General features: G+C 38.2%; 1 protein-coding gene across 7 annotated transcripts in view; it reads left to right on the forward strand.

Moving 5' to 3' along the window:
* garnl3 (GTPase activating Rap/RanGAP domain like 3) overlaps window positions 1-15,749 on the forward strand; it is an 83,912-nt gene that overhangs the window by 62,725 nt on the left and 5,438 nt on the right. For 4 of the 7 annotated variants that reach the window (XM_024299169.2, XM_024299170.2, XM_024299168.2 and 1 more), the window contains exons 18-28: window positions 931-1,045; window positions 1,120-1,146; window positions 1,233-1,337; window positions 1,709-1,825; window positions 3,800-3,957; window positions 4,139-4,297; window positions 4,620-4,686; window positions 5,005-5,112; window positions 7,396-7,514; window positions 7,999-8,134; window positions 13,520-13,579. In XM_024299169.2, the coding sequence (XP_024154937.1) occupies window positions 931-1,045; window positions 1,120-1,146; window positions 1,233-1,337; window positions 1,709-1,825; window positions 3,800-3,957; window positions 4,139-4,297; window positions 4,620-4,686; window positions 5,005-5,112; window positions 7,396-7,514; window positions 7,999-8,134; window positions 13,520-13,579 (1,171 nt within the window). Of the gene's footprint in view, window positions 1-930; window positions 1,046-1,119; window positions 1,147-1,232; window positions 1,338-1,708; window positions 1,826-3,799; window positions 3,958-4,138; window positions 4,298-4,619; window positions 4,687-5,004; window positions 5,113-7,395; window positions 7,515-7,998; window positions 8,135-13,519; window positions 15,746-15,749 lie in introns of those variants that run through there. The other 3 variants (XM_024299173.2, XM_024299172.2, XM_036214389.1) reach the window with 2 other exon arrangements.

Raw genomic sequence — 15,749 nt, forward strand, 5'->3', positions numbered from 1 at the left:
TACCGGCATTTATGCGGTAAACTTTTGTTTTATTTGTGATTTTAAAATTGTATTTCCCTTTAATTTATTTTGCTCCTAAAAGATGCAATTAGATTTTCTTCCCCATTTAATGTAGTATTTTTGTCAAAATGTATTGGGTTTCCCTGTTTTATACAAGGTTAACAAGTTGAAAATTGTAATAAGGATTGTAACGTTCGTTAGGTAAAAAAGGAACTAATTTGACTTGAATTTGCATCAAATTAAAGGTCGAGGCACATTTTTCTGGAGAAATCGGTGCTTAAATTTGCATCCCACATCAAAGGCATACAATAAGCTTCACCCATAAAATTCCACATCTATTTTCTATCTAGTTATGTGTGAAGTTTGGTATTCCTAACTTCTTCAGTAAGTCTATATTAGTTTCGGTGTTAAAAAGATATTTTTAGACAGATTTTTCTGCGTAGTCGCGTACTCTAATAATCGCTGAAATAAATTCAAGCCACATGATGCGATTTGCACGCGATTGCACTACGCCACCAGCAGGTGTCGCATTCTGTAACTGAAGCGATTCTACTCCGATACTCCGATAACTGTGTGACCACTGCTAATCGTTTGGAAGTATAAACCACCCTTTATTTATTTTTGATGAAAATGTTTATATAATGTCTGTTCTCAAAAGGTAAATGTTTCACTTTTTCCTTTCCTAAGGCTAATTTAGAATCCATAGGTGGGTTGAGTTTTATTTTATTAGTCTATAAAACCCAGAACTCAAGTGCATATTAACAGTCACCAGGATAGTGGTTGAAGCTGTTTTATTGTATCAAACTCTAAAAAAGTCTGTGCTCCCATCAACCGACAACTCAAATCTGATCTCGAGTTTTCATCAGAAGACTCCTCAGTGGCTTATACATGAAATCTATGAAGAAATCCTTGTGTTTTTTCTGTCTGCAGCCGTGGGAGTCCCAGTCTTTCTGCAGTACGTTCCCCTATGAGATCGTGTGTGCTGACTCATGGGGTCAGTCTCTGCTGGTTGCCACTGACACCGCAGGGGTTGTGCTCTTGGAAGGTGAGACTCCTCCAAAAATATATATATTTTTTTCTCAACATTTCGCTAAATATGAAATTAACTTATATGTTCAGGTTCTGATCCGGCTCTGACCGTCGCTGGTAAGTCCTCCGTTTTTTCTCCAAAATGTTAGTTGCATATTTCCCATATTTAGCGTTTTTAATCTGATTACACGATTGCACTTCAGAGACGCAGACTCTTCCTCCGGTGCCGGTGTTTGATAAAACGATGGCGGTGAAGCAGATGCACGTTCTCGAGCCTCAAGACCTGTTGATCACCAGAGCTGACAAAGGTAAACCTGCACATCAGAGACTGCTTCCCTCTGTTCTTTCCTTTCATTATATTCCCCCTCGAATCAAAACAGGCACTTAAAGGACGCCATCTTTCTCATTATGCTCCTAATTAATCTCTGTCATCTCTCGCTGTTGTTTAATTCGTACTCGCCGCACCCTCCAGTCCGATGAGCGCATTGATCTGCGGCTGTGATCTGCAGAAACACATGTGGGGACGGATCGCTCCCAGAATTAAAAGCTCTAAAATTACAAGAACCTCACAGACACGTTGTGTTGTTCCTTTAAATGGCTGCAGTTGTTGTGTATCTAAGCAGCAAATAAAGAGTAATCTTTATAAAAATATCACCGGGGGCGCTTGTTTTGTTTCCAGGAAAGGACGCTCGGCTTTACGTGTTCAAGCTCGGTACGATCAAGAGGAGCCTGGAGGAAAAGCAGCTCATCAGGGGCAAATGTGACTGCAGGGAGAACAAGCTGGAGAAAACGAAAGGTACAACTTTGAGAAGTTAGGCTGACACTAAGCAAGAAACATGGCTTTGACTCATGGATCAGTCCTGAAATAATCAGATTGTTAGTTTGTTGGAATGATAGTGGGGTAAAGTGATCTGAATCTGAAAAATGAGGCTGCATTTATCTTATTTGGCTGAGTCATGCAATCTTTTCCATCTCATAAATGCAACAAGTGAACATTTTAAATGAAAAATGAAAGTAATTAAGAATTACCCACAAGGTTTAAATGAATTTCTGGCTTCACGCAAACTTTAGACATTTCCTGATAGACTTGAAACACATCTTATCATATTTAAATCTAGAATTTCATTGGCATGATCATTTATTTGAATTCCACTGTTTTTTTTTCATCATTTCACCAAAGAGCCGTGAAGTTGATTTACCAGACTCACTTTTACTGCATAAAATAGGATTTTTAGGTTTAACTGTACACATAAAAATGTTATTTGACTTTGATCTGATTAGGATTAAATTTATTTTCTGAGTTCATGGGAATAAAGGTTCTTTCTCAACCACAAAGAGGAATCCCTTACAAAAAGCTCAACATCAGTATCCAACTATTGATTAAGACAGAATAAAATAGCCTAAATTAGCTTAAGGACCCACTTGCTCTAAAGGAAAAATGTGTGTTTTCTTGTAATATATTGTGGATTTTGTCTAATAATTGAGAATACATAAAGAAAATGAAGCTTAAAATGGCATTTCTGTGTATTTCTTGATTCAAATTGTAAATTAGGAGCAGACAAAAGAGTGTATTTGTGATGTCACAAATCCATGTACATCTCATCTTCCTCATCTGAGCATCTGGTTCACAACTATGTTTTATACTGTTGCACATTTTTGTTGTTAGGTTGAGGCTGTGAAAAGAAGGGTGATGGGAAATGGGGGCAGGCTTACTCAACAGTTCCATCTACAACTCAGAGTTAAGTTTAAGTTAAGTTAAAAAACTGACGTTTGTGAAATTTGTTCTCCGCATTTGACCCATCCCCTGTGGGAGCGGTGAGCTGCAGACACAGCCGCACTCGGGAACCATTTGGAGACAAATTTCTGACGAAGTACTGCTGCTCTGATGAATCTATGTCCTCGAAATCGACAACACTTTTTTCCCCATTATTTCTACCTTTTGTTGCTTTGCCCCACCCTCGAAATTCCTGGCCAATGACTGAAGAGATCTTTAGTCACATGGTTTTGTTTACAAATTTTGTTCCGGAACAAGAAAGTCCACTTGACAGCAGTCTGAATACCGACTCAAAACAAGGTTCAGGACTTGATCGGAAACAAATTTAACTTTTTCAAATCTGAATACGCCCTAAGATAGATCAAAAGATGATCGGAGTGGGACTTTATTGGTATAAAAAGGTGTTAAATAGGAAAATACTATAAAAATGAACAGTCAAAGTGTTCTTATCACAGAGATTTGAGTTAGCAGTGATCAGAGAGAAGAAAGGGCAGGATATATAAATTGTATTTAAGAGTTGTGGGTACATATATTTATTTATAAGAGTTTTGATTTCTGTCAGTTTTGTGCATTTCCTGTGCAACAGAATTTCCTTGCAGGGATTAATAAAGTTGTCTTGAATCTTGATCCTGATGATGCACAGCTGACTAAATGAGTTTAAACCTCTAATCCAGATAGAGAAGGATGTGAGGCTACAGATATTTAAAAAACACACATCTTCTAAAAATAATCAAGGTTTCCATATTCAGAAAGTTGTAGAAATCGTACCAAAGATCATTTTAAGCTTCTTTAGTTAACACAGTAGTTTGCAGTGACAGATCTGAAAAGGCATTCTGGTGCTAAACTTGATTTTTTTTAAGCTGAAGAAGGTGTTGGCATTCTATGGCTCTGTGGGGATAAAAAAATTCGATAGACGGCATTGCGGCATAGCCCACATGTAATGAATTCCGCTTTCAATCTTTTCCCCATCCCTCCTCCCTCTCTCCCGTGGCTCAGGTTGTCATTTGTACTCTATCAACACCCACCACGGCTCAGAGCTGAGAATAGTAGCAGCCATCAGAACCAAACTTCTCCTTATTACCAGGAAGCATCCCCGTTTCAGCGCTGTTGCCACAGGAGCCGACTCCCCGGTGGAGGAGTTTCAGTACATACGGGTACGCCCATGAGGAAGTTCTTTTTAGACTTTGTTTTCTTCTCATGTAAGTACATTTGCAGACAATTTTAATAGATGGATTCAATACCAAATCTAAAAATATCATATAAATCGGTTAAATTGAACATTTCTTGGGAGTCCTGAGGATGACAGACTGCCTTAATAAGACCCTCCCCCTTCAGGAGATCTGTCTGTGCGACCCGCCGGTGGTGATGGCGCTGGTGGATGGCCCGACGGGGGAGAACGACAACATGATTTGTGTGGCCTATAAGCACCAGTTTGACCTGATCAATGAGAGCACCGGGGATGCCTACCGACTGCATCATGTAGACGCCAACAAGGTGAGGTCCTCTTCGCCTCGGTGGCGGCAAAGTTTATTGAAGCTGTAACCTGTGGCGGGCCCAGATGGTCGCTGGATTTACCTGCTGGTGACTGTTCTGCTCCAGTGAGTCACTGAACTGTCAGTCACAGCCACCAGCTGAGGGGGAGGAGCCACAGAACAGCTGCTCAAATATTAGCCAGATAAATAACAAACTGCTGTTGACATCTTTTAGGTTTCCTTAAGGCTGTGTGACCTGACATTCTTTTTACAATCATCTCTCATGTCTGACCTTTGGATCAAGATGACATTCTCTCTTTAAAGTGACTCGACTTTGCCTGCAGGTGAACTTCGTAGCAGCCATCGACGTGTATGAAGACGGGGAGGCAGGTCTGCTGCTGTGCTACAACTGTGAGTTCGCCTTTAACTTTTAGCATTTCAGATCTGATTCAGGCCTGTCAGAGCTGCTTTCCTCTGCCACGGGGGTAAAAATCACAGCCACACAGACTGAGTCACACAGATTTTCCTTCAGCATTAAGCCAGCGTTCCACATCAGTTTCTATTTCTATTTAGTTTTGTTTGTATGACTCTTGTTGTTAGGTTTGAGGGCACAGAAACATTTTGTTTTGCTGCTAATTGAAAATAAATACTTTTTTTTATTTAAAGAAAATCACTTTAAGCAGAAGAGAAACTAATCGTTACTTGTCTTGTTTTTTTTTTTAATTACAGATATTTGTTATTATAAGAAAGTTTGTCCGTTCAACGGCTCCACGCCGATGATCCAGTCCAACACGCCCGACTTCCACTTCAGCTGGAACCAGATGCCCAACGCTATTGGTAGGTTACTACGGCAACAACGCTCAGGCCACACCCTGGTCAAGCCGACGATGGCCTGGCTGGAGCTTGCGGTTGCCGTGGAAACAGCCTGTGCGACCGAAAGCATCCAGCTGGCCTGTGTGGTTATGTGTGCTTCTGTGGATGTTGTTATTAACGCAGAGGGTGATGAATAGAATCTGTTACGTGACCCCTGTTGGCCATAAAAACACTTTTTTGCTTTTTTTTTTTTATATTTCAGTATCAAAGGAGTGAAAATTAAAAGGATGAAAAAACTAAGATATTAGGATTAAATGTTAAATAATTAAGATAAACAGTTATTAACTTTTTAGAGAGTAAAAAAAACTTTAATTGATCAAAATTGGATCTGGATTATGATAATCTGTTTTGCTTGATTAATAAATAAATAATTACAATTTAAAATAAGTCGGATTTAGAAAAAAATGTGTGATTTTTTTTCTTTGTCAGAAAACAAGTGAATCTATTTGTTTGTTTATTTTAAAACAACATATATTAATATAACATTTAAAAATGCAGATAAATAAGATTTTAGATTAGTCTCTATAAAGAGGTTGATAATTCCTAGGTAAAAAATCAAGCTAAATAAAAAAAAGGACAACAGAAACAACACAGTTAATTTATAAATAAAGAAGCAACTATTAAGGAAAAAGTAGGCACAAAAAAGTAAAATAGATAGACAGATATGATAGAAAAAAACAATAAAAATGTATGCAGAGGTGTGGTGGCAGTTTAGTTGTCTAAAAGCCATGATTTTATCTGTGTACTAAATGAGCTGTCAGAGTTGACAGTTCTCTTATTGTCGAGGGAATTCAGTTCCAGGTGTGAGATGCTCTGTAGGAGAACAGCCTGACTGACGGTGCGCTCTTCCTGGGCGGAACAGTACAGCCACCCCTGAAAACTGCTCTAGCACCCTTCGTTTGATAAAGAGGAGGGGCCAGACCGTGAAAGATTTAGTCAATTAAAACTTAATTGTTGTATTTGCCATCCCAGCATCCCAGTCCAGCAGATTGTGTTTTTATTTCAGTTTATCAAAGTTAAAGTTGTCACACGCTTTGGTGTGTTCTTTACATTCCTTGCGGAAGTGGTGAGCTGCAGACACAGCTGCGCTCAGGAACCATTTGGTGGCTTAATCCCCTAATCCAACCCTTTAATGCTGGGTGTCCCAGTTTTAGAGTTTGTGTTATGACTCTGCCTGGGTTTGAACCCACAACCTTCCAGTCTCAGGGTAGACACTCTACCACAAGGCCACTGAGCTGATATGTCAGCGATCATTGGGCTTTTAGAGAGGGTTGTGCTAAAAAAATATAAAGATTCTTTCAAAATATTGTTAAGACGTATTTTATAGATGTTACACATTTGTTATGTCTAAAGTCTGCAGGATTCTTGCACAAAATGAATCAGCACTATCCAAGTTTTGTGTGTACGATTTTTTTTGAATGTGATTGGCTCAAATAACAACAACAACTTGACCTTCAGAGCCTGAAGGACCAAAAGTGAAGAACAGATTTATTTGTTTCTGTGATCAAAACCACTTTTAAACAAAATTTTCTGGAGTATTATCATTTTATTTGTCTGACTTTTATTTGTTTTTTTCTGCTTTATTACGTTTTTTTTTAATTATTTTTTTTATCTATTCTCCTTTGACTTATACTCCAGAAAATAGAGTAACTATATTTTTATTTTATTTTAAAATTATTTAAATTTAGAATTTTACATTACCGTATTTAATAGTTAAGTCACTTTTTTTTTCAAAATAGAAATTTCCTTCGTTTTTTTCATATTTTCAAATATGAAATTCAAAGTAATTTTGATTTTCTTTTTTAAATCTGAAATATTTCAGTGTTATGTGAAGATATGAAAAGTATATCATTGCCAAAAAATAATTTAATATGAATATAAGGGTCCTCACACACTTTTTCAGCTCAACAAATGTGGTTCTCCTTGCAAAAAGTTTGGACACCCCTGTTATAAAAAGAACGTTTTTGTGCCTGTCTGGAGCTCTTTAGCACCTGTCAAGCAGCACCTGTCGCATAAATTGTTAGGAGGTTTGAGGGCTTTTTTTTCCACCTTCCAGCATCATAGCTTCCATGCTGTGTCTCATCTTTCGCACCAAAGAGCAGACAAAAGGACCCTCTGAAGCTCCCGATGCTTTACCTTCTAGTTATCTCTCCAGCAAATGCTAAAAATGTCTTTCTATTTCAGTTTTTATTTCTCTTTTTTCTTTTAAATAAAAAAAGGGTTTATTTCTGTCATGTGTCTTTGCAGTTTGTGCTTTCCCGTATATTTTGGCCTTCACCACGGACTCCATCGAGATTCGGCTGGTGGTTAATGGGAACCTCGTGTACACAGCAGTGGTCCCTGAACTGCAGCTGGCTGCTTCACGGGTCAGTGTGACTGACGTGACACAATCCTTTTTATCGCGCTCTCTTCTCGCCGTTTACGTCTTGTTCCTTTATTTTCTCAAACTCCTTTTTTTCAATTACCTGTAACAAATTAGTTTCTGCTGTAGCAGAAGCTATTAGTGTTTTTTTTTTTCTTTCAGCTGTGGCTTCATGTCAAGCCTCATTCCGTGCTGTTAAAGTAGCTGTTTCAGCTCTCTGTCTGTTCAAGCAATCTTTATTACTCCAGTGGGAAATATGGCTGACAATCTGAATGTCTACAAAACAATAATTCTGTCCTAATTTATACACAGAGATAATTTCAAACAGAAAATGCTGCAGCTGGCATCCAACAAAAGCTTCCGTCTCTTTGTTTTTCTCTGCTTTTCCTGGTTTCACCTCCCGCCTCCCGTCTCTCTGTGATATCTCCTCTGTTTGGCTCCGCTTTCATCTCGCCCTCTTCGGCGTGTTTCTGTTTCTCCGCCCACAGTCGGACATCTACTTCGTCTCATCCGCTCCCGTCAGCTCGGCCTCCAACTGCAGTTCCAGGGACACCAGTTCCCAGAGTTCCCCTCAGACGCCCACGGGGTACGAGATGCCAGTGTTTCCTTCACCGCTCGGTGATGGTAAGTCCTGAGCAGCACCGTTTATCAGGAAGGGATTAAAACATTTCCATCGTATTCACTAATTCATATTCATTAATAGCTTATGTAGTAGGGGTGTGTATTGGCAGGAGTCTGGCGATACAATACTCATATCCAGATACGATGCATTTCGCAGTATATCCCAAGACTATTCCAGTGTTTGCTATTTTTGGCGCAGCTGTATTGCTTTAGTCATTTTTATCTGAGCAACACAGTCCACGTTTTTATATAATACTGGCAGCGACGTGGCACAGAGTTTCGGTTTGGTACCCATCCCAAGTAAAAACGATGAAGTACATGCCTCATAACAACAAAAACCACGAGGCTGACTGAACATTTAAGATGGTTGTCTGGTTGTTTGGTTCGGGGTAGAGCTGCCAACTATCGGTTAGGAGTTTAGGTGGAAAACAAAAGTAAGACACTGGAGGACGCTCATCAATAATTAATTTAATATCATCTTGTCAGCTTTTTAAATAGATACAAGTATTGCCAAATGAAACATCATGACATTTTGCAAAACAGTGGAGATTTTTTTTTAAATCCTACTTTTTTAAAGGACCTACAGTATATAATTCAAATCTTAAACCTTTTCTAGAGTAAACCATACCCATATATGTGATAATATATGACACAATATATATTTATTTATGTATTTTTTTATGAAATTGGATTTTATAGGAGTTATTTTCCTACCCGGAAGTAATAAGACGATTCGATTTTCAAGATCATCCAAGAACCGTCTTGGCAGCATCTCTGCCATCGAACAACATCTGAACTTTTGCAAAGGTGGATTTGCATATAAAATATAAAGCATTTTGCCGATCGCTGCAGAAAAAGTGGGTGTGGGTGTCAGTCTGGGGGCGGGGCTGGCAGTGCAGACTCTTCCTGGTAGGGGCTGTTCCCTCACATTCATATGTCACAATGTGAGAACCCACTTGTTTTTGTGGATTTAGAGGAGCTGGTGCTCAGAAATCGAGGTTCAGAGATGCGTGAATGGATTAAAATACCACAGTGGGGTTGTTTTTGTGAGGATTTAACATTATAATACACTTAATAGCACAAAAAAATGATTTTGCATGATACATGACAAGGTTGTGTTAAAAAAATAGCTTCATGCTTTTATTTTGTTGTTACTGTTTATTAGCTTTATAACTAAAAATGCTTTTTTTCTGATAAATGCTTAACTTCCTGTTCAAACAAACGGTGATTGTGTGCATTACTCCCTCAAAGCAATAATCAGCATTTTGTTTTCCATTGGTTCTGTTTTGGTTGGGTATTTAAAAGGTTAATATATTTTAATTGTCGTTTTGTGTTTTCATTTAATTTGACCTTTTTCTAAACTCCTGTTGTCTGAATGCACTTTGGTGGTTCATTCTTATTTTACTATTTCCAATTGCTACATAGATAAAACTGATTAGATATCAGAGTATTACATGGGTTCTCCCAGCCTCAATTGTGCTAAACATAAAGACAAAGTTGTCCTGCAGAATTATCTTAAAGCAACTTCATGTGAGAAATGAAATGCCGTCACAAACTTTTCTACAGTTTTTATTTTAGCTTTTCTAGCTGATTGTGTTCAAGGACATCCGGAAATCTGAAGCTTAAAAATTCTTTGAATTTTTTGTAAACACAAAAAATGCAAAAACTAGAAACACACAGAAAAAAAACAGCAATGAGATCGAAGAAAGTTGATCTTAAGAAGTATAGCTCACCAGTTTTAATGGAGTTGGAAGGCCGTATCATCAAAAAAACTGACATAGTAAATGTTATTAAAAGGTTAAAGATCTATTACAGGCGAGAAACACAACTAAATCTCTGTAAAGGAGCAGAAAAGGAAGGAGAACTGATTTTTAAGTAGTCCATTAATACTTTTTACCACTGAGACCGTGTTAAGTGGACATGGTGAGCTTGTTCGTTGTAATTAGATTGCAGCGATGGTTCCATCAGAGTGCATTTGGACCCCGAGATCACATCCAACCGAACACCCTGGGACGTCTTTTTCAAAGTACTTATAGATGACTTCAAAAGTCGGTCTTCTGCACTTCCACTGAGGTCCAAAGGACGGGGTATATTAGGCAAATGAAGAGTGCTGAGGTGTGAAACGTCTCCCTGCTGCAGTGTCAGGACTGCAGGGCTGGTCGCAGCCGCTCGTCCACAGAGCAGGAAAGTGCTTCAGCAGCCCCGGCTCAAAGTCATTAGATATTTGGCATTACTATATTCTCCATTTCAATTGTTTCTTATTAAAAAAAATAGCACTAACTGCCATAGAGTAGCTTCTAACATTGAGGGTGAATTATGACAACTGGATAAATGAAACAAAGATTTAAAGAAATGATCAAAACCATATTTTTTGCTTTATTTTCCAAAAACTGGAAGACATAAACTATTATTAAAATTGAAAATCTGGATTTGTTAAACACCCTCGCCAATGAAAATCGAGTTTTTGGGGTTTTTATTATGTTCTTGTGGCATTTTTCTGCTGATGGAGGCCATATATCAAGAAAATTAATCTTAAAATTGTATTTATAAATATTTATTTATTCAAATCTTTGTGAATCAGGAGCAGAGAAAAAAAATGCAGTTTAAAAAGGAGTGTATTAGGGTAGGGGAAGGGGGGCGGAGTTATTTCACATCAATGGTACCGCCCACAACTCAGAGGCGTATTTTAATAAACTGCCACTATAGAAACTATAACCTATAAAATGAAACTTTTTTAAATTTTGGCCTAAAAACAGCATATTCAAAATAAAAAAAGCTTTGAAAATAGTTCAAAAATGCTAAAATTGGGTATTTAAACCAATGTTTCAAATGAGGAATTACACTATTTTGATGAAGATGTTACACCACTCTTGATATTTCCAATTTATAATTTTTTTAATGCTCTGTGAAGCTTCCAATCCCCATAATTTCCAGAAACCTTGTCAAATCCTAATCTTGCTTTTGTCAATTTAAATTAAGTCCAGCTAGGACATTTTTCCAAGGATCCTTGAACACACCAGTTTGCCCAGCTGATGCTCAATTTGATCTAAATGTAACACAGCACATCAGGATGTCTGCCATGTTTTTTTATAAACTCAATAAAAATAGATCAAGAACTGTCAGGATGATTCTATATACGTCGGTAGTATGTTGTAGGTAAATGATTGACGGCTGGATGGATGTTTTCTGACTGTCGGACAATAAAACAACACATTCCTGAAGAAGTGACAAAGACCACCCATCACCCCCCATTCGACCCCGCATAGGAGAATGCTTTCAGGGATGATTGAGGATCAATTTAAGCTCGTCTCTCCATCAAACCCACTTTCACTCTCTTCCATCTTTCCCGCTAGCCCCTCCTCCCTCCTTTGGTACTGACCTGATACTGCTGTCGTTAATGCTGTTAACACGCCGCTCCGTGAGGCATCGTGAGCCGATGGACTGATGGATGAAGGAGGTGTCAGCGTCTCGTTGTTCATTAGACTCTGACCTGGCTAAAATGTCCCCATTCTGTCCAGTTCATTATACGGCGGCTGTGGTGAAGGACGTGGGATTGAAAACGGGATTATTAAATTAGATGTGTACCTGAGGCTACACTGAGCTTTTCTTGAGGAGGGCAGCTATTTACAGGTCCCACGTGGAGGAAGCTACAATTAGTAGAGGACGGGTTCTCACTGTTTTGGGCCTCTGTTTGTTGGTTCTGTGCATCACCCGTCTAATGCTACGTACACATCGGGCATGTGAACGCAGATTTTCAGCATATGGAGTTCATATTGAACCCAATACTATCACATGTGCTCACATTTCGAAGAGGCTTGGTGCAAAATGTGGAAGCAGCACAAATTTTGCTCCAGGATTTTTCTTTCACGGCTCTATTCGGATATATGAAAGACTTGGTGTCATATTTTTTCAAACCGTTGGTACTTCAATGTTTTGAAAAGGAAGCTACCAAATCTGAGTTCCTGATTGGTCAAAGTTCATTTAAAGGGTAACCAAAAAGGGAAGTTAGAGGCTGACTCTACCAAAATGTGAATGTCCAGTCAGAGGGGAGCTGCAGATCTTGACATGCAGGAGTCTACAACCTTTAACGCTAAAAGAGCCGTTCGCTCTAGTTTCTTACAGACCAGAACTCAACGAGAGCCACAAAGTCCCTCTTAATCATTTAAAAATGCACAATACTTATGTTTTCTTTTGGTAATTAAATATGTATTTATGAATGTAGTTTCTAAATATTCCAATAATTGAATTACAACAGTATCTATATGTTTGTAACAAATAACATTTGTGAGTTATTTTACTTTTAACAACCGCACACACTAGTTCCTTTCAAAATAAAACCCACTTAAAAAGGTCGTCCAACATGCTGCATGCACTAAGGTTTGTTTGGCTATTTTGGAGTTTAGCTAATATTTCAGCTACATGCTAGCTGTTTTGGCTAGTTATTTTTTCAGTTTTTTAAAGTTTAGCTAATATTTCAGCTACATGCTAGCTGTTTTGGCTAGTTATTTTTTTCAGTTTTTTAAAGTTTAGCTAATATTTCAGCTACATGCTAGCTGTTTTAGCTGAATTTTCCGAGTCTTGTAGGCTAATTTGGCATTCAGTTAATATTTTAGCAAGCTTTTCAGCTACCAGCCTCAGCGTTTTTAGCTATCAATTTCAGCATCTTCAGCTATCTGCACTAGCATCTTTAGCGGCCACATTCAGCTTACAGCATTCACTCTACCATTATTGCGGGTAATGCTATATATCTAGTTTCAAAGTGTATTTGTTCAAAACTTTAACCACTTAATTTACCAAAATAGAAAACTTTTAGGGACTTTTATTTGACTCACTATAAATTAAAAACAAAATAAAAGAGCATTTCTACTAAATTTCTGACGGTAAACTAAATTTTTTTTGCTTAGTTGTATGACATGTTAAAAATAAACAGAAAGGATAAAATATAAATAACTAATCTATTATTTATTCAAATGTTAGCATTTTTTATTAAAGTAAAGAGCCACACGTGGCGCTAGAGCCACAGGTTGCAGATCCGGTTTGACCAATCACGAAATTCACCTGTAATACATTGTTTCAACCTATAGGGGGCAGCACACCTACGGTTTTTGACTATATTTTCAAGAATTAAACACGTTTATTTAAAATTGTGAAAAATTTGGCATTGACCAACAGACAGTATTTTTAAAGCCCCATTTATAGAGTTTAACAACCAAAAAAAGTTGATTTAGAGTTCGGTTAACTTTCAGTGCCTAGAACCCAACACATGCGTTTATATAGAGCTTTCATCGTGGTTGCTGAAACGCATGTTTCTGAGCCCGGTGTGAACGTAGCATAAGTGTGTGTGTGTGTGTTCAGTCTGTGTAATCCTTTTCTTCATCCCTGGTTCAGATTCTATACGGATCCCCTATGGTACCAAGCTTTCCCAGTACATGTCTAAGGATGCTGAAGGTACTGCAGGATTCTCCCACATCTCATCCTCAGCTCATAAAAAAAAAATAAATAAAAAAAACACTCATAAAGCTGCCACACCAACACGCACATGCTCCCTGAGTGTTTCGCCCTGTCTGCTCCAAGGCGGCATGTTGACTTGGACGTCGGTTGAATGCTAAGTGAACGTCTTCCCCATCCTCCCCTTCTGTTTGCACTAATTAAAGCGTCAGGGGTTAAAGAGGTGACAGAGCACAAAGTGAAAAGTGAGTTGATAATGTCAGTCAAAGAGGAAGGGATGGATTTGGGGGGGTGCAGAGTAGATATGCATGAGCGAAAGAGAGGGAAAGGAGGGGTCGAGGACATTCAGGAGGGTGGAGGAAAGAGGGAAGAAGACGCTTTTGCCGCAGCATGATTTACAGATTGCACTGTCGCCATGGAGACTTTTGTCAGCCCTCTCTTCGATCCAAAGTGGGAGTCCAAACAGTGGTGCCACAGTCTGATACTGGGTGGGTGTCTGCGGGAGGTGGGGTTGATGAAGAAGGGGGCGGGCTTGAAGGGCTGCTGACAAAAATCCCATCACCCTAACTGCCTGTGGGATCGCCGTATCTGCTCCTTGGGGAGGTTTTAATTTGATGTTATTGCATCAGTAATGTGGATAAAACGCTGGTCTACCTGCACTGGCTTAAACACAAAACACCGAGCCGCAGCAAAACAGACAATTTGTCTTCAATTCCCCGACTCTGAAGTCTCGTTGATCAGCCGGTGTGGTGAAAACTGATGCTTCCCCTGGTCCAGAAACAAATGCATGTGGAATATGTCGATAACTCCGTGATTGTGTATATTCCAAAGAACAGCATGCTTTCTAACATTTTGTTTATCGCTCTGCTGTGTGACAGAACAGGTCTCTAACGGTACCAACACAATGTACCTGTCAAACATGAACAGTGACCCTCCATTTTTCTCCATGGCTCTTTACCCCCCTCTCAGCCTCTGGCATTTCAGATGAGACAGTCCTCTTTGTGCACCATAGCCCCCACTTTGATCCATTCTCATCAGTGTTGCCACCAGTCTGCCTCAAACTGAGCAGCTCCTTTACAGCAACACTGCCCCCCTGTGGTAGAACAAGGAACTGCACCTTTAAAAATAAAAAATAAAACTTCCCCTTTTTAAACTTTAAACACAAAGTACTTCAGGGTAATTATTTTTGGTTAATTAAAAAAATATAAATTTAAAGTGACTCAAGTTTAATACAATTCTTTTGAATGAGCTCAGGATTTTTTTTTATCAAATTTTGCACAAATTTCTACTTTTTTTCTAACTTTGCTGCATTTTGAATTGGTATCAACTTTAAACCCCCCCTTTTAGATGCGTTTCCAATTCATCTAAATTTTATTTTTCTTTTAAAAAAGAGAGAACAAAAAAGTGCAAGACAAATTTGTTTGTCTTTGCCCCAGACAAACTCACAGATATTTGCATTTTGCACCCAGTTTCTGTTATTTCGTGTTAAAAATGTGCTTTCTTCTGTTGCTTGGATTATAGTTCTGTCCAGTATTTAAGTGTTGCTCCTTTAAATTTGTTTCTACAAAAAAAAGATTTACAGAAAAATGAACTGCAAGTAGCCCTTAAGATTCACTGTAAAAAGAGAATTATTTGATTAATTAACAAGAGCTCTGTAATTTTTTTACATTTAAAAATATTGTTTTTATCAAATTAAATTTTTGAGTTAAAAAAAACATCCTCCAAAATTGTAATTTGATGAAAATGAGGTAAATTTCAGAACTTTTTACGATCTGAGCAGTCAAATTTGGACATCACCAACATTTTATTTAACTTTTAATTTAAGTAAACAGTTAAAAGCCAAACTTTTTGCCTCCATTCATCTTCTGGAAGTACGTCTGGCCAAACAGCCAATGATAAATCAATAACCTTTTTGTCTTATTGCCCAAAATAAAGCAGGTTTAATCTATCTGGAACATCTTCAGAAAATATCCAAACTAAACCAGAAAATATATCACGCCGCTTTAGGCCTGAAGTTTATACATTTTTTATCAACCCTTCCTTCTATTTCCCCTCTGTGACCATCTGTTTCTCTTTGTTTTTTTATCTCCCCCCATCACTACTTCAATTTCCTGACTCTTTATGTTCTTTTATTCCTCCATTTTTTCTTCTCTTTTAAATTTCCTCCTAC

This window comes from Oryzias melastigma, linkage group LG12 (assembly GCF_002922805.2).
Source record: "Oryzias melastigma strain HK-1 linkage group LG12, ASM292280v2, whole genome shotgun sequence".
In the NCBI taxonomy this organism is placed as follows: Eukaryota; Metazoa; Chordata; class Actinopteri; order Beloniformes; family Adrianichthyidae; genus Oryzias; species Oryzias melastigma.